Source organism: Equus przewalskii, chromosome 2 (assembly GCF_037783145.1).
Source record: "Equus przewalskii isolate Varuska chromosome 2, EquPr2, whole genome shotgun sequence".
NCBI classification, from domain to species: domain Eukaryota; kingdom Metazoa; phylum Chordata; class Mammalia; order Perissodactyla; family Equidae; genus Equus; species Equus przewalskii.
In genome coordinates, this window is record NC_091832.1 from 78,601,132 (window position 1) to 78,620,292 (window position 19,161).

The 19,161-nt window shown below is 36.7% G+C and overlaps 1 protein-coding gene across 2 annotated transcripts in view; it reads left to right on the top strand.

Annotated features, from left to right (window-relative positions):
* The window catches only part of MAP9 (microtubule associated protein 9), a 37,590-nt gene that overhangs the window by 12,097 nt on the left and 6,332 nt on the right, over positions 1-19,161 (top strand). For both annotated transcript variants that reach the window (XM_008509656.2, XM_008509657.2), the window contains exons 6-13: positions 5,118-5,202; positions 7,012-7,259; positions 9,356-9,426; positions 10,520-10,688; positions 11,446-11,535; positions 13,235-13,396; positions 13,523-13,668; positions 13,849-13,981. In XM_008509656.2, coding sequence (XP_008507878.2) covers positions 5,118-5,202; positions 7,012-7,259; positions 9,356-9,426; positions 10,520-10,688; positions 11,446-11,535; positions 13,235-13,396; positions 13,523-13,668; positions 13,849-13,981 — 1,104 coding nt within the window. The remainder of the gene's footprint in view (positions 1-5,117; positions 5,203-7,011; positions 7,260-9,355; positions 9,427-10,519; positions 10,689-11,445; positions 11,536-13,234; positions 13,397-13,522; positions 13,669-13,848; positions 13,982-19,161) is intronic.

Below are 19,161 nucleotides of genomic sequence, written 5' to 3' on the forward strand. Positions count from 1 at the left end.
CACGTTCTGAGATTCTAGAAAGACATTAGTTTTGAGGGGACAATATTCAAACTGGTACAGATACCTAACTTTAAACACTCTTTGCTAGCATTTCTATGTCCCTCAATTAAAAAAAAAAAAGTTTCTAAAATTATTAAAGTAACATATTATGAAAGAAGACCTAATTGAAAAATATCTACCCATAATTCCACCATGTAATAACAACTACTCGTTATTCTTTTCCCCTTTTTAGCCTGTTTTCCTATACTTGTTTTATCATATTTGTCATCATAACATTAATAATGTTTGGTATCATGCCTTTTCTTTGTCTCTTAGCAATGGATCATGACATATTTCCATGTTGCTGGGTGATCTTCAGACTACTTTCACTTTAATGACTGTAACAGAACTATTATCTTATTGTTGGGTATATTGGATACTTCTATTTTTAATAATTTAAATTTTCTGTATTCCTCATTGTAAAAATCATGCTGACTGTGCACTGAATCTTCTTTAGTCCACCTTCTCAGGGATTTCCCATCTATTTTTTTTTCAACTCTTCTCTTTCCTGTGTCTGTAATCTTTGGCTCTTCCATTGAAGAGTCTTTGGAAGGGTCTTTTTGCAATCAAGACTGGAAGGGTCTGTTTCCATCCACATTTAACTGTGTTCAAACCTCTTTAATTTTGTATATACTCTCACTTGGCGCTGTACCTCTCCCCCTACTGCCTTATCTTCCTGAAATGTCACAGCCAGATATTGAAGGGTGACATTTGCTTTCTCACTACATCCTCACCTCCCACCTTTCCTTTGTGTGTGTGTGTGTGTGTGTGTGTGTGTGTGTGTGTATGATGATACATATGTATGTTCAGATGATAAACTAACCTGATGTTCCTGGGATACAGTCTGGTTGGTCATAGTGTAAGATTTTATTGTGGGATTTGATTTGTTAATATTTTGTTAAGACTTCTGATCTGTATTTTGGGTATGAAACCAAAATTTGAGGGCCAGCCGGTGGTGTAGTGGTTAAGTTTGCACACTCCACTTTGGTGGGCCGGGGTTTGTGGGTTCAGATGCTGGGTGTAGGCCTACACACTGCTCATCAAGCCATGCTGAAGCAGTGTCCCATATACAAAGAAGAGGAAAACTGACACAGATGTTGGCTCAGGGACAATCTTCCTCAAGCAAAAAGAGGAAGATTGGTGTCAGATTTTAGCTCAGGGCCAATCTTCTTCACCAAAAAAAAAGGTTTGCTATGATTTTTTCCTTAATTGAGAGACTTCAGCAGTGAAATGATCTGGGTCTGGAATTTTCTTTGTGGAGAGGTCTTTGACGCTAAATTTTTTTTTTTGATAGATATTTCAGTACTCAGATTTTCTATTTCTTCAGTTTGGTAATTTATGTTTATTGAGAAATTTGTCCGTTTCATGTGTGATGTTGAATTTATAAACAAAGTTTGTTTGTGATATTCCTTTGTCCTTATGAGGACAATAGGATTATGACATTTCATCTTTTATTTCTAATATATAGTTTGTGTTTTCTTTCTTTCTTGTTAAATGTTGGTAGGCATTTCTCAGTTTTATTAAACTTTTCTAAGAACCAAATTTGGCTCAGTTACTTTTCTCTATTGTTTGTTTCCAGTTTCACTAATTTCCACTCTTTATTATATCTTTCTTTTGCTTTGTTTGGGTGTAATTTCGTTACCTTTACATTGGGCAGGTTGTCCATTGATTTTAAGCCGGTCATCCTTTCTATTAAAACCATTGAAAGCTATACATTTCCTTCTATGCACTGCTTTAGCAACCCTCAATTTTTTTGATGCCTTTCATTTTCATTATCATTTCTTTAAATATATGTTCTAATTTCCCTTGTAATCTCTTCTTTTACCAATTGGTTATTTTGTGGTGAATGATTTTATTTCCGAATATTTGGATCTTCTCTAGATATACTTTTGTATTGATTTATAATTTAATTTTATTGTGGTCAGAGAATATATCTTATATGATTTCACATTTTTAAAAATTGTTGAGGTTTTTTTTTAATGGCCCATCCAAAATGGTTCTTGTGAAAGTTCCATTTGCATTTACAAAGTATATGTGTTCTGCTAGCATTGGATGTGATGTTCTGTAATTTCAGCTTGGTCAAGGTGGCTGGTAGTGTCATTCAGATCTTTTCCCTCCTTACTGAGAGTTTGTCAGGTTGATTTACTGATTACCAACTAAAGGCTGTTAAAATCTCCAGTTATGTTTGTGAATTTCTCTGTACTCCCCTTTAGTTCTGTCAGTATTTTATAACTTTGTTATTAGGCACATACACATTTATTATTATTATGTCTTGACCCTATTTAGCATTCTGAAATGTTTCAACCTCTGGTAATTCTTCCCTGATCTTGCAGAGTATTTAATTCATTTACTTTTAATATAAGTATGTGTAGGCCCAATTCCTTGCTATTTGTTTTCTCTTTATCTGTTGTTTCTAATTGACGTTCTTCTTCTTGTTCCTCTGTAACTCTTTTCCTGCCACTTTTTTGAGAGTTAATCACGTATGTTTTAGTTTTCCATTTTGATTCCTCTGTTGCCTTTTTAGTTATACCTATTTGCTTTATATTTTTAGGAGTTTCTCTGTGGATTACAAGATGCACCTATAAATTATCACAATCTACTTAAAGTTGATATTTCATTAATTCACGATTAATATGGAAACCTTGCAGCAGTATTGTTCCATACGCTCCCTCGTCCACTGTGCCGTTGTTGTCTTATGTATTCCATCTACAGGTGGTATAATTCCCACAATGCAGTGTTTTAAATTTTCTTTAAATAGCCTTTTAAACTTTTTGTCTTGGACTTTTAAAGAAATGAAAGAAGATAAATTAAATTTTTACAGTTTTCTTAAATATGTCTACCATTTCTGGGAATCTTCATTTCCTCCTGTGGACCCAGATTACCATCTAGCGTTATTGCCCTTCAGTCTTCAGAACTTACTTTTACATTTCTTGTAGCAGGTTTGCCAGTGGCGGATGCTCTCAGTCTTTACTTATATAAAAAGTTTTTATTTCATCTTCGTTTTTGAAGGATGGTTTAGCTGAATGTATGCTTCTGGGCTGGCAGTTCCCTCTCCTATCCCCAGCTCATTATAGATTTCCATTGTTCCTGGCCTCTATTCTTTGTTGAGAAATCATAGTAATTCATTTTGTTGTCCTCCTATCTATAACATGTTGGATTTTTTCTGGCTGCTTTCAGGAATTTTTTCAAGATTTTTGTCTTTTTTCTTTTAGTTACAGTTAGACTGTAAGGTACCTCAGCGTGGTCTCCTTTATATTTATCTGCTTGGGCTTCACTGACTTTCAGGATCTGTAAACTGATACTGTCCATGAAAATGGGAAGTTTTTAAAAAGTTTTTCCTGCCCTATTTTTCTTTCCTCTCCTTTTAATACTCTAATTATATTTGCATTGAAATTTTTGATATGTCTCACTGATCTTTAAAGTTCTGTTTGTGCTGCTTCAATCTTTTCCCTTTGTTTTTCAGATTGAATAATTTGTATTGTTCAGTCTTCAAGGTCACTGGCCTTTTTGCTATTTCTCGTCTGCTGTTAAGTCTATCCAGTTAATTTTTTATTTCAGCAGTGTAGTGTTCAACTCTAGCCTGTCTATTGTTTTTTTTGTGTTTTCTAGATCTCTGGTAAGATCCTCCATCTGTTCTTTCACCACGCATATATTTCCTCTAAGTGCTTGAACATATTTATAATGCCTACTTTAAAGTCCTCATTTGCTAATTGCACATCTGGGTCATCTCTGGGTTGATTCCTGTTAACTGTTTTTGTTTTTGCTTTCATGGGTATGTGTCACCATTTTTTGTTTCCTCACCTGTTTAGTAACTTTCAATTGAATACTAGATATTAGGAATGATATATTGTAGAGATTCTGGATTCTTTTGTGTTCTGCTGAACATGTGTTTGAGCACACAGATATTATGGCTGAACTCAAATTCCCCACTCTGTCTCCCCTGCCATGGATATCAACTGAAATCTCTTCTTAGTTGTTTCAGTTTCTGGGTGCTATGATTGTTACAGGACCCTCTGAGGTCTTCCTCATGCCATGTGTAGATGAGCCAAGGCCTGTGGATTAATTTTCTATGCAGATTTTAAATGTCACGCCCTCTGCAGCTCTTCCTCTAACTTCCTGGATGATATTCCAGTCCAGTCCTAAAGTCTGTCCTCTGATCCCTAAAGCCAGTACAGTAAGGCTGCAGTCTTCTATTACTTGAGCTGCACAGATAGGGGAATGCCTTCAGACAAAAACCCACTGACTCGCAAATCTCCTCAGGCAAAGCTTTGTCTCAAGGCAGGCTCCAATGTCTCGGCCCTTCTGCCATCTTCTCAGATGATTTCTGTCTGTTGTCTTTGACATATACTTGTCTTTGTATCCATAAAATATGTTAGGAAAGAAAATTAAAATTTATTATTTCTGCAACAAAATCAAGCTTCTTACATTATAATGTCATCACTGTTAGGCTAGATTTGTTGTTATTACATGCCGTCTCAAGTCAGCTCCAACTCCTGGTGACCCTATGAATGAGTGATGTCCTCAGTGTCCTAAAAGATGTTTAGTTTAGTCATACAAATGTAATTATTTCATTTCAGAATTCTGAGGAAAACTCAAGTGCATGAAATCAATGTGCTTTTCCTATCTAAAATATTTGGTAGTGGTCGTCTACTTGGTTTTATAAATTGCTTCACTTGGAAAACTAGTAACATTTGCTTGAAACTAAAGGTTTTTAACTACTGTTTTCTCTATACTTTCTTAGGAAGGAGAATTAGAGAAAAAGATATCACGTCTTTGCCTCAAATATTTATAAGATTTGATTTTAAAGCAGCAGGAGTTTTGAAAATTGGTAAAAACAAATATAGAAGTGGCAGCTAAAGAACTAGAATAGCTCTTTTAGTGACCCCTTTTAATGATCAGAACATCAAGGCTTGAAAGGAAAGCATGTATGCCTCTATTGGTTTAACACCTTTATATTTCAGCAGCAAATTCGTAATAATGCAAATTTCAGAGTTAAGAAATAGTCTTAATAATGCTACTGCCCCCAACAAATCTTGAGAACTAAACTTACATGGTAAATACATTTTTTTTAAAAACAGGATGCAAGTCTATCATCATTATCCCTTAAAGAAAGTGTTGAAGATTCCTTTTCACCAGGATCAGAGGAAAAAGCATCCATAAAAGGTGGTTATACCTAATTATTGTATCTTATTTTATTTGTGAACTCTGTATTTCTTAGAATCCCCTTTATAAAAGAAATAATACTTTGCAAAGTTACAGGAATGATATGTTTGTGTTTTCATGGGTTTTAATCTCAGCTATGCAGTTTACTAACCATGTGATATCAGATGCAGAACTTAATCTCTCAGTGCCTCAGTTTCCCCCAAGATATAAGACCTATCTCATAGAGCTGTTGTGGAAATTGAAGTGATGCTGTGCATTTTGGCCACTAGCCCAGTTCCGGGCACTAAATATGTACTGTTATTATGCATGTGTTGCTGTGATCATCTGCAGTACAACATAACAGTTGGGTGGACTTTTAAAGTGAGACTAGGCTGGATTTGAATCCAGACACAATTATATGAGCAAAGTAGCTAACCTGTCTGGCCCTGTATATTGATCTCTAAAATGGAGACAAAAGAGCAACCTACCTCATTGGGTGGTTCTGCGAATTAAATGAGTTAATAATACATGTAAAACACTTCGAATAGTACCATAGTAAGCACACAGTAAGTGGGAGGTGTGAGTTGTTATTTCTTTCGTTAGTCCTATGACATGTAGCTTAATGAGAGCTAAAGGGCGTGGCTGTGTCTAAGGCTGGGATATGTAACATTTGTTAAGTGCTTACAATGTAGTATACTTTTAGTCATTTTACATATGAGAGAAGCTGAAATGCAGAGATACTAAGAAACATATCCAAGGTCAGTGATGGAGCTGTAATTTGAATCTTTGGCTCCAAAGTCTTTGTTCTTTTCACTGAATACACTGGTTAGCAGCTTTAAAGAATCTAATAGTGATACTTTTGAGTCATAAGTACTCTCCAAATGTGAATGTATAACTGTGATTATAAAGTGATTTTAAATCTAGCTTACCTCAAAACGAGTTCTAAAAAACGACTGTAGTGAAAGCAGCAGAATTAAGACTTTGGCAGTGAAGATACAGATTTGAGCAGGAGGTGGATCCTGGGAGAACTGAAACTTGGTGATCAACACGGAAAGCACTGATTTATTTCTGTCGAGCCTTCTGAAGTGTGGGAGAAGCAGAATATAAGAAACAGAATATTAGAAGCAGAATTAGAAGTTCTGTAAAAGCAAAACTGAATCCTCTCCTGCCAGAGCCTGAGCCTATCCTTGGAGCACTGAGAAGGTGTGTAGTTGGCCTGCCTTCAGTGCCCCTTGTGGGATCAGAGGCAGCACTGCCTCTTAGTGGGAATACAACCAACTAGAGGATGGTTTATTCTCTGGGTGGTGGACTCTTCTAAAATTGCACGAATTCTTGATTCTCTCTGCATCCATACAATTTTATAACTGCACTGCCAGTAACTGTAGTAGCATAGAGATGTGTGCATCCTGCTTACACAGCCTCTTGTTCCAGCTGAGAAGCACAGGCTTTCAAATAGAACCTTTTACCATCTCGCTTACTTCAATAATACGTCAACAAGCTCTTTTGGTATGTCTTTATTTTAGGGTAGCTATTTCATTCTGTCAACTAATATGTTGTTTGTTTTTAAGCATTAGGTATCTCAAATGCTTTAATAGATTGAGTAGCTATTTTTTCTTTTATAGATCACTTTGGAAAAAGTTTATTCAAGTTGAATATGATAGTTTTCTTCATATTTTGTTTTGCAAGAAAAAAAGGATTATAGACAGTCTTCATTTAGTGGAAAGAAAATGATCTATTATCCACCTTCTTAATTCAGAAGGGACTTTTAGTGCTGTTACTCCTTCTTAATTCAGAAGGGACTTTTAGTGCTGTTACTCTGTCTCAAAATAGATCAGAATGAAGAATTCACTGAAAACCATAATTCTTTGAAACCAAATGAAAATGAAGAGAATTCATCTTTGATTGACTTTGCTACTACTGCACTTGAAAAATCCAAGGAAAGTCAAGTAACTACTGATGACCTTGAAGAAGAAAAGGAGAAAACCGAGTTGATTATGAATGATGATTTAACAGTTAATCCACCACTACTGAAATCTCAGAGTATCTTAATATCTCCCAATGCAACTGAATCTGCAGAGGTATTTATATCAAATTACACCTTTTATACTCCAGCTTAAAACTCAAAATAGAACACTAAATATTTTATCTTCCAAGTTATGTACTTCTGAATTACCTGTGGAAACTAATCTTTTGATGGTGGTATTATATTGTCTAATAGTTATTATTTAATTCAATAGAATTTTAACTTCAGGGAAGGTTTGCAGTGAATACAATAAAACTCAGTGTTTTCATTAAAAATTGTCTGAGGTATATGATCATAATATACTTTTGGTTTTATTGTTTTTGCTGAAGAAGATTCACCCTGAGCCAACATCTGTGCCAAACTTCCTCAGTTTTGTATGTGGGACGCCACCACAGCATGGCCACCGATAAGTGGTGTGGATTCACACCCAGAAACTGAACCTGGGCTGCCGAAGCAGAGCACGCCAAACTTAACCACTAGGCCATGGGACTGACCCCCATAACATACTTTTAAATATTTCAGAAATACATACCCATAAGTGTGTAGGTTTCTATGGGTCTTCATGTTGTAAAAATAAGCTATCTGGAACAATTTCTAAGGTTCTGAATTAGTTTGTTATTCCTTTGGATATCATCTTTAAACATTTAAAAAATTTTAATGAAAATCTTTAAGAAATGTTTATCAACATCCATCCTTATTTAAGTGGAGGGACAGGGTATTATCAGGAATGTTATGGATCTTGAGAACCAGACTTGCGGTGTATAGGATTACTTGTCCCTATGCTAAACTGCACCCGAGCACTATGCTTTTAAATTTTGAGCCAACTAGTGGCATAGTGGTTAAGTTCAGTGGCATGGGGCTTACGGGTTTGGATCCCAGGCACGGCCCTACACACAACTCATCAAGCCATGCTTTGGTGGTGTCCCACATACAAAATAGAGCAAGATTGGCACAGATGTTAGCTCAGCAACAATCTTCCTCAAGCAAAAAGAAGAAAGAAGATTGGCAATAGATGTTAGCTCAGGGCCAATTTTCCTCACCAAAAAAAAAAAATTATAGCATAGCATTTTTAGTCTTTCTTTCTCCTGAATTTAGTCTTTATCTCTTCTAGCTCAGTTAGCTGGTGATTATGTGTATATTCGTATTTGGGGAGGACGATAATAATAGCTGAAAACTTGTGGTTGAATAGGACTTTTATATACAGAATATTAGCTTTTTATTAAAATTTATGGAGATGGTTCATTAAACCATATTCCAGGTATATTGTCCTTAGCTGTTTTGCTTAGAAAAAGCCCACTAATTTCATATTAGGGATGTGTCTACGTCCGTGCTGTCACTTTAATCTAATACACATCTATCTGTGTAAAGTAGAAAAGTTATTCCTTAGAAGGAAGAAGAGTATTCTGGAGTTTACAGACAGGATCTTGGAAATGTCTAGTAGAGGTAATTCTAAATTAGAACAATTTGTATATAACAATTTATATATTTATATGTAATTTATATAAAATCATAACGTATTTCTTTTAACTGGATCCTTGGCTTTATTCTTACTCTCTACTGAGTGATCTTTCTTAAGTTGGAATCTAATCATTCCCCTGCTATGGCCTCTGTTGGATTTTCATCATGAGAATAAAATCCAAACTCCTTACCGCTTCCTAAAGACCGCTTCCCGACCGTGTATTCCTCCTCTCCCCGCCATGCAGTGTGCTTCAGCATCCTTCACCTTTCCCTGGTTCTCACAAAGGTCAAGCTCGCCCCTCTCAGGCTCTCAGCACTTACTCTTTTTTTCCACAGCAGGCCACGCAGCCCCTCTCCACCCATCATCGTGTTGGCTCTGAGGTCAGCCCTCAGGGTCGCCTCCCTGAGCCTTCACTAAAGGAGCCCCCAGCTCACTCCAGTCACTCTCGTCACTGGACCCTGGTTTATCTGCTTCATGAGTCACGTTTGTTTGTGTGTTCATTGTCAGTCAGCCCTCTCTGAAATGTCATATCCTGAGGGCAGTTTATTCACTTATTTGTTCCCACTGCCTACAGTACTTGACACGTAGTAGATGCTTAAAAAATGCTGATTTACTGGCAGTTTGGCCCCCAAGCCTAAGTGTGATAGTTCTAGTTTGTAATCAATCCATCTATGAATTTTTCTGTTTAATAGAAAACAATGGAAGATAGGAATATGAAGAATAAAAAGTCAACAAATAATAGAGCATCCAGTGCCTCTGGCAGGTAATAATGTTATCAATATCTTTCACTTATGGGTTTACATTCTAACAAAGCTTGTTTTAATATAACTTCCATAAAGTAGATTTCATTTGCTGTTACTTATTTTCTCTTAATTTCCATCTCGTGAGCCGAGTGGTGTAGTTACTTCATGATAAAAACCCTCAGTTGATTGTATTCTTTTATAAAAAGGAATTGATTAAGGATTCTCCATACTCTGCATTGCTCCCAGGATAGAATTTCTTTCTCCAGTTTTTCCTGACACGGTAGACATCAAACGGCAATGCAGCTGACATCCAGCATTATCCTTCTCTATTAAGTGTCTCTGTCTAACAATGAAAAGTTGTTCTTAAAGCCTTGAGGTTCTATGGACTAAATTGGTTTATTAAAATGATGAGAATCTGTATAGCTTCATTGACACTGACGATAATGAATGCCTAACTCGTCCATGCTAATTACAACCTTCCGAATCTTTTACATTATCATTAATCAAATGCTCATTAATCAAATACAGCCAGGCTCAGCAAGCTTTTTCTGTAAACGGCCAGTGAGTATGCATGTGAGGCTTTGTGGGCCGCACAGTCTCTGTTGGAACTGCTCACTTCTGCTGCTGTAGCAGGAAAGCGGTCATAGGCGGCACATAGATGGATGAAGGTAGTCGTGCTGCGGTCATGTTTACTTGCCCATCAGACGGTGGGCCAGATTTTCCCACCAACCCCTGGAATAGAGCATGCTATCTAACTTGATGTTTAGAATGGTTTATGTAACAAAATAATACAAGAAACTATTAAAACCTACTTTATTAATATTGTGTTTTCCATGTAACTTGAGATACAGTCCATGTTTCTTCTAAATGTTCTAATTACAAACACCTAAAACAGCAATCACTTTGGAGCTATATAACTTAGTTATAAAATTTAAATTATATTGAATAGGGCTCTTTGAGTACTGAGAAAAGACCACGTATCATTTTCAAAGTAATTATAATTTATTAAATTATCATGTAGTTTTCAAAAGTAGTAGTTACAAATTCTGATGAATCTTTCTTCTACTGAGTACAATTGTAATATTTTATCTTGATTCGTTTGGGTCTTTTCAGATTAATGACCTCTGAGTTTTTGAAGAAATCTAGTTCTGTAAAGAAATCTCCATCGACAACTACCTCTTCTCACTATCTAGGGACTTTGAAAGTCTTGGACCAGAAGCTCTCACAGAAACAGAACATGGAACCTGACAGAGCAGATAACATAAGGGCAGCTGTTTATCAGGTAAAAAGGAAAATATTAAAAGTTGAAAAATAAGAGGAATTAATCACTTGCATAATGTTACCTGCTCATCAAGGAATAAAATGGCCCATCAGAGATGATGATTTAATACTTAATTTATTGGGAAAGATTTTCCTTTATGAGCAATCCAGAGCTTTTTTTACTAAATCGTTTTCTTCCAGGCTTTGTTTAACTTATCATAGTTGTTTTTTCCTTAAAGAGAAGATGCCATGGCAATTTATAAAAATCTAGCAAAAGAAAATATATCAAAGTCTGTATATGCTTCTATACTTTTTATCCTTATAGTTGATATTGTTATGAACAAAAAGAATTTTAAAATGTTTTAAACTTAAAATGTTTAAAATTTGATACTTTGTATTTGAATTAGGCTTACACAGGAAAAGGTATTACTAATTTTTTTACAATTCCAAAAAAGGTCTTTTTTTGGTATTATTATACAGAATAGTACAATTTAGAAAACTGTACATCTAATTTCAGAGAAAAATGTTAATATGTATAGCTATTATATTCAATTTTTGAAGTATGTTAATACTAAGAAAGCATGCTTATGATTTTCTTAATTAGTACTCTTTATATTTTAGGATATTATCAGAAAAATAAAAATGATACTAATGTATATAGAATTTATAAATTTTGTGTTTTGCTTCTTTAAAGTTTTAATCAAATATTTCAACATAGATAAGAATTCTAACATTTGGGAAACTTTGAATATCACATGGCCTTTTTCTTGTTCTTACAGGAGTGGTTAGAAAAGAAAAATGTGTATTTACATGAAATGCACAGAATTAAAAGGATTGAAAGTGAAAATTTAAGGATCCAAAATGAACAGGTATTCTGAAATATAGAAGAGAAAAATATTCTGGATTTTTATGTCAATAAAATATCTCTGAATATTTAACATTTCTAAATCAGCTGTGTTTTTAAAATTTTTCCTGTGTTTTTGTCTATGAGGAAGATTGGCCCAGAGCTAACACATCTGTTGCCCATCTTCTTCTTTTTACTTGAGGAAGATTGTCGCTGACCTAACATCTGTGCCAGTCTTCCTCTGTTTTATGTGGGATGCCGCCACAGCATAGCTTCACCAGTGGTGCTAGATCTGCACCCAGGATCTGAACCTGCGAACCCCGGGCTGCTGAAGCAGAGTACGCAAACCTAACCACTACGCCTCAGGGCTAGCCCCATAAATTAACTGTTTTTTAAATGGCCAAGTAATTTGTATATAAAAGAATTGATTTCTGATTTTTACTTCTCTGGTGCTTTAAACAATTTTACTTTGATATGAATATATTATACCTGTTGTACGTGGAAACACAGACTCACAGAGATTTTTATTTTTTATATGTGTGGAATAGCTTTGGCACTACTGAGTATGAACTCATTATTGCTTGTAACCACCTACTTACTCCACTTTTAAAAACTGACTTCAGTCTTACAACTTAGCCAAGAATATAAAGGGTCATCAGACATTAACCTTCAGTTTTCCTCTTTCCCATCTTGAATTTTATGTGTATCTTCAAGACCAGCCCCTACCTGAGCTCTGGACCCATATCCTTCCTGATGCCTGACTCTTGTTTTAGTCCCTCCTGAACTTTCAGTCTCTGCCTTTAACTCCCGCCTGTTAGCCTCTTCATCTTCCCCTAAATCATCTGAAAAAAAGCCTTCTTGTGCTGTTCAGTACCGAAATTGATTTAGAATGAAACATATTTCCCAAATGCGTGGCACTGTATGGAGCCGCCCTAGGGGGAGTGCCTGTGCACCTGTGGCTGTGTTGCAGCGTTATACTGCTGTGGTCAGGGCCAGACTCCTTCCCTCTGATCGCCACCACTCAGTGAGGGAGGCAGTATTTTTACTTCTAAATTATGTATCTCCATAATAAGGCTTTGTAGTATTTAACGTTAAGTAATATTGTAAAGCAAACATAGGATATTATGGGATTAGATTGAAGTAAGTAAAGTAATAACATACTCACCCTCACCTACATATTTTCCAGTCTGGCACACCTTTTCAACATTTGGGATGTGTTTGGTAAGAATTTCATGCTTTGATGGCCAAGAAAACTCAGGTTCAATGCAAAGAGCTACGACTTACTGAGGGACTTGGTCAATTTACCTTCCTCTGACATACTTTATAGGCCTGTAACTTTCCTCACGTTTTTCCTTTACTGAAATAGTTTATTATGAACATTTTACAGTACCGCTTAGCCTATTACAGTGTATTTTGCTAACATTTGTTTAGTACATTTCCAAAAAGAAAGTTGACTTTCTTCCCATGGATAGTAGTATATCAATATCTAGTAAGTGCTTTCAGAAAAGGACATTTGAAAATGGCAATGAATAATTCAGATAACATTTTTTATAAATTAACTGGTCTAAACCATTCTAAATAAATTATCTGCCTTGAAACCTCATTTCTATATATGATGAGTCTCAAGGGAATTAAAGATAAATACATAGGTGTATATCAATATCTATCTATATTTGTCTAGCTATTTATAATACATATATCTGTTTATTACTTTTCCAAAATAGAAAAGAGCTGCTAAGAGAGAAGAAGCATTAGCATCATTTGAGGCCTGGAAGGCTATGAAAGAAAAGGAAGCAAAGAAAATAGCTGCAAAAAAAAGGCTTGAGGAAAAAAACAAGAAGAAAACTGAAGAAGAAAATGCAGTGAGAAGAGGAGAAGCCCTACAAGTATTCAACAGCTTTGAATGTCTTTCTTAATTATTTTTAAATACTTGGAATCTAAATTAGTGACTGTGTTTTCACTTATTTTGTAATGTTCACAGTAAATAAGAAAATCATTCTGAACTTTTTCAGGCTTTCGAAAGATGGAAAGAGAAAAAGATGGAATACCTTAAAGAGAAAAATAAAAAGGAGAAAGAATATGAAAGAGCAAAGAAACAGAAAGAAGAAGAAACTGTTGCTGAGAAAAGGAAAGATAACTTAACTGCTGTTGAAAAATGGTACTCCAAAATAGGGAATATTTTGAAAGATTTAAAATTAACAACACTTTAGGCTTTTGTAATATTTATTTACTTGAAATTTACTAATGCTTCTCAATCTTGTTATTGCAAAGATATATTAGGGAATCTGTATTATAAATTCTCCTTTAACTTCCCAGTTTTTTGTACTATCCTACATAGGAATGAAAAAAAGGAAGCTTTTTTCAAAGAAAAAGAAAAGGAGAAAATAAATGAGAAAAGAAAGGAAGAACTGAAAAGAGCCGAGAAAAAAGATAAAGATAAACAAGCTATTGATGAATATGAAAAATGGCTGGTAGGTATTATTTGTTAACACACTTGTGTCTTTTTAATGTATTTTTGGGGGATTTTTCTGTCCCTAATTCCAATTCTATTTGTCCTAGCCTACTGTCCATTTCTACCTGGAAGCTGTCTTGTTGAATTCATCCTTCCTACATATATCATATTTTCTTTACTTTCATCATTTCTATTAATGCTTCTACTATTCCTGAAAGTACTCAGGCTTAAAACTTCAGTCATAATATTCTTCCTCACCTGCATCCCCACATTTAGTCACTTACCTGTCATGTCCGTTCTTCCTCTTAACAATTCTCATATCTAAAAATCATAGAAAGCTGATAACTGTACCACTGTCACAGATTCGTTCCACCAGATCATTTTCGGTGGAACTTGGTCACGACACACACTAACAGTGAATTTAATGGTAAGAAAGTTATTCACTTTTTATTCTCTTTTGATCTTTCTGATGACCTCAAGGAGAAGGTCTTGTTTAGGTGCTTTTTAGTGAAAGAAGGCAAGTATGAAGTTTGCAAGGAAAATATCTAGCTGGACTTTTTGTTTTTTTATGTTTTTTTGTTTGTTTCAGAGTACTTATATGTATACTTTTCATTGATGTCAAGCAAAATACTGCAGTTAACATATCACAGGTTTCAGCAGTCAAAAGTGTAAAATTTCTCCACAGGGTTTAGGATCCATTGGGGTTTCTTTCCAATAGGATTTATCAAACACTTTTTGAATTCATGCCAATCTGCTAGTTAAAAAATACTATCCAGGATATTTGTAGTTGCATTTCTCTTCTTAGGATCGAGGTTGAGCATCTTTTCATTTGTATAAGAGTTATTTTTTTTTCCTTTAAGCTGTCAATTCATGGAATTTGCACATTTTTCTATTGTTTTTTTTCTTACTGATGTTTAGAAGCTTGTTTATGTACTAGGGAAATTAGCCTATCTTTTCTGATATGGGCTACAAATTTTTTTCCCATTGTTTTGTTGGTCTCTCAGCTTTGCGTATAGTGTTTTATGCCATGAAGAGTTTTATTTTATTTTATGATGTCAAATTTATCAGTCTTGGGTTCTGACTTTCAGGCATAGTTGAAAAAACCTTCTCCATAACTTGAGGTTAAACGATGTCCTCCCATTTTTCTTCTAGTAACTTTATGGTTTTAATATCTTAACATTTGATCTACTTAGAATTTATCCTGATGTATGGTGGGAAATACGGTTCCAACTTTATTTTTTCCAAATACATCTTTTATAAAGTAGCTCATCTTTTCCCCACTGATTTCAGGTACTGCCTTTATTATATATACATTCCCAGATTTTGGGGTCTGCTTCTTGACTTTCTGTTCCATTGATCAGTCTCATTGTACATGTTCCAGTACCATGCTGTTTCGTGATATGTCTTCATATCTGTTTGGGTTAATCTTCCTTCATAGCTCTTCTTTCAAAGTATTTCTGACTATTACTGTTTACTTTTTCACATAAACTTTAGAATCAACAGTAGCTAGAGAGGCATATATATGGGACCCAAAACAGGCTATTTAAAGGTAGGATAAAAAGATGAAAGACTTAGGAATAAACTTAAGAAATGTGCAAGACCAATATGAAGAAAAGTATAGAACACCCCTGAAGGACACAAATGAAGACTTGAGAAAAATGGATCAAAACCGCTCTTGGATAAAACACTCGATCTTATAATGGTGCTATAAAGATGTCAATTCTCCCTGAAGTAATTTAAAAATTTAATGTAATCCTAATAAAATTACCAACAGAATTTATTGTTGTTTATGTGTTGACTTTGCTGCTGCCATATGCTAATTCCATGCAGAAAAATAGTAATAAAATAAGGGGATCCAAATGAGGAAAGTAGTATTTCATGATGATTTCTTAGATTTCTTTGGCGTGTCCGGCACGTGGGTCCTGCGAGTCGAGCAGGTGGTTCCGGCGTGCTCGGCAGGTGGTCCAGGCGTGTCCGGCAGGTGGTTCCAGTCTGTCCAGGACGTGGTTGCAGCGTGTCCGGCACGTGGTTCTGGTACGTCTGAGAGGTGGTTCCTGCATGCCCGGCAGGTGATTCCGGACTGTCCGCCAGGTGGTTCTCGCATAGCCAGCTGTTGATTTTGGCCTGTCCGGCAGATGGTTCCGGCGAGTCGAGCAGGTGGCTCCGGCGTGCTCGGCAGGTAGTTCCGGCATGTCTGGCAGGTGGTTCCGGTCTGTCCGGTAGGCGTTTCCGGCGTGTCCGGCACATGCTTCCGGCACGTCTGAGAGGTGGTTCCGGCATGCGCAGCAGGTGATTCCGGAGTGTCCGCCAGGTGGTTCTGGTGTACCCGGCAGGTGATTTTGGCGTGTCCGGCAGGTGTTTCAGGCGAGTCGAGCAGGAGGGTCCGGCATGCTCGGCAGGTGCTTCTGGCGTCTCCGTCACGTGGTTCTGGTGTGTCTGAGAGCTGGTTCCGGCATGTCCGGCAGATGATTCCAGAGTGTCCGCCCAGTGGTTCTGGCATACCCGGCAGGGGATTTTGGCGTGTCAGGTAGGTGGTTCCGGCGAGTCGAGCAGGTGGTTCCGGCGTGCTCGGCAGGTGGTTCAGGCGGGTCTGGCAGGTGGTTTCCGTGTGTTCGGGGTGTGGTTCCGGCATCTCATGCACACGGTTCTGGCACGTCTGAGATGTGGTTCCGGCCGGCCCGACAGGTGTTTCCGCAGTGTCCGCAAAGTGGTTCTGGCGTAGTTGGCAGGTGATTTTGGCATGACCGGCAGGTGGTTCCAGCAAGCCCGGCAGGTGATTTGTTCTAAGAAAAATGAAGTCTTCTAATATTAAGGAGACGTGTACTGACTCTGCTAGCATCACTTAGAGTAATTAAATGTAAATGTTTAAGTTTTCAGTTTTAATTTCACATACTCTTAAAAATGGAATAGAATTTCCTTAATGACTAAGTGACAGTTAGGTACATTATGTTTTATTATAGTGTTTAGTCACTTTTTCATTCTAAGCAATCTTCTGGAGAACAAAAATTTGTCAGACATAAGACGAAAATAGCTTGTTTCAATATGGAGTATCACCTCTACAAATATAGTGCTACCTATAAAAACATCCATATGCAACGTGTTACAGGTCTACTTCCCTTTTACCAATTTCTTGTTGGAATTCGTTTACAGATAGGATGGAAAAATACCCCTGTAAGAAAGTCTAATGACTTCAATTTTCATGTAAACTAATATCTCAAAATTTTGGTGGACAACCTAGCTTGTGTAGTGAGCATTTGATGAGTCATTGATTTGGGGGAAAGTTGTAGCCAAAGATCAGTAAGAGTCTCTTCTTCGTGCTGGTTCCCGGAGTAATTCAGAGTTAGCTTTAATAAGAAAATAAGCAAAATGTTCTGTCCCTGGGGCTGGCCCCGTGGCCGAGTGGTTAAGTTCGTGTGCTCCGCTGCAGGCGGCCCAGTGTTTCGTTGGTTCAAATCCTAGGTGTGGACATGGCTGCTCATCCAAGCACGCTGAGGCAGCGTCCCACATGCCACAACTAGAAGGACCCACAACGAAGAATATACAACTATATACTGGGGGGCTTTGGGGAGAAAAAGGAAAAAAATAAAATCTTAAAAAATAAAAAAATTAAAAAAAAGGTTCTGTTCCCAACAGAAGGACTTTTCAACAAGTTTCTTTTAATTCTTACCCCAAATAACATTATTAATCCATGTTAATTGATATTAAGGTTGATAATTAATTGTTTATTTCGTGTCCTTTTTTAGCACCTGCTTGTAAGATCAAACTTGTTTTTGAGTTCCTTTCCCCATGTTAAATAGAATGGACAGAAAGAGGTGTGTTCAGTTAGTTTCTGTGGACACAGCCTGGTCAGTGCTTTTCCCCCACCTAGCTAGAGAGTCTGCCTCTGTCTCAAATACTACAATGATGGACAATGATCCAATTACAGCTCTTATTTCCTCAATTAGGAAATTTGAAAGGAGGCCCCCTCTTTGCTTTGTAAGAGTAGCAACCATGCAAACATTCTCATGACATGGAGCAAAATGTTAAGACAGAAAAAAAATCTCATACTTCTCTTCACTCCTTTTGTTGTATGTGAAGCATTGTATGCTAATGGAAACCTTGCATTGTCAAAGTCTCCTTGTGACATTGATCAATGCTGTGTATGTACTGATGAAAGAAGCACAGACACCTAATAATTTACCAGAATACCACCCCTCCCAAGTCATCCAGCCTGCAGAGGCAGGGCTGTCCAAGATTTCCTGATACTGCTGCTCTTTGAGGATTATGAGGAAATCACCAATACGAGGTAACCACACCACTCTATCGTTTTAGCAGAGACTTAAAGAAATGAAGAGATAATCCAAGCTGCAGGATGGAAAGGCCAAATGCTATTAAAGTTTCAAGTATTCTAGATTAACGTTCAGATTTCATATGAGTCCTCAGATACTCATTTCTTTGAAGGGAGTATGTACAGGGGAAGAAAATGGTTTGAAATTCACCTGGTATAATAAAAGTATGAGAATTTGGAAGATAATATTTTCAAAATAATATGAAGCAAGACTGTTCCTATCAAACAATAAAATATGAACTTAACCATCTCACACTCTGTGAATCAGAATTCTTCTACCCTCCTGCATTATTCACATCATGTCCCAGGATACGTTATCTTAAATAAAAATAACCCCTCTCAATTCCTTCTTTCTCTCCAGATATGGTCTCACATTTTGCTGCTCTTTTTATAGCTAAACTAGAAAGTTTTGCTTATACTTTCTTGGTTCTCCATATCCTTTTCATCCTCAACGCACTACAGTCTTGTCTCTTTCCCAGAACTATACTTTGAAAGTTATGGTTTTGTCAGGGCTTCTAGCCAATCAAATGTATTCTTTTCTACTCTTTTTCTCGACTTCTGAGCATTCTGCACAGTTGACTCCCTTCTGCTTGCAACTGTCTTTTCCTCTGGCTGTCATATTCCCGCAGCCTCTCTCTCACCCCTCTCCCTTCCTTCTCTGAATCACTTGTCGACGTCTCTTCTTTTACCTGTGTGCTAAATGTTGCCGTGGCCTGCAAGGCTCCATATAATCTTACTCATCTACCGTTTTGGTCTCCCGTGGTACTCCTCTTCCATCTCCCACCAGATTATAGTCACACTCTTGTTTCCTCTCACATCCCAAGATTTTTCCACTTGTCAGAGCCCTCCACACTGTTCTCTCTGCTTGAAAT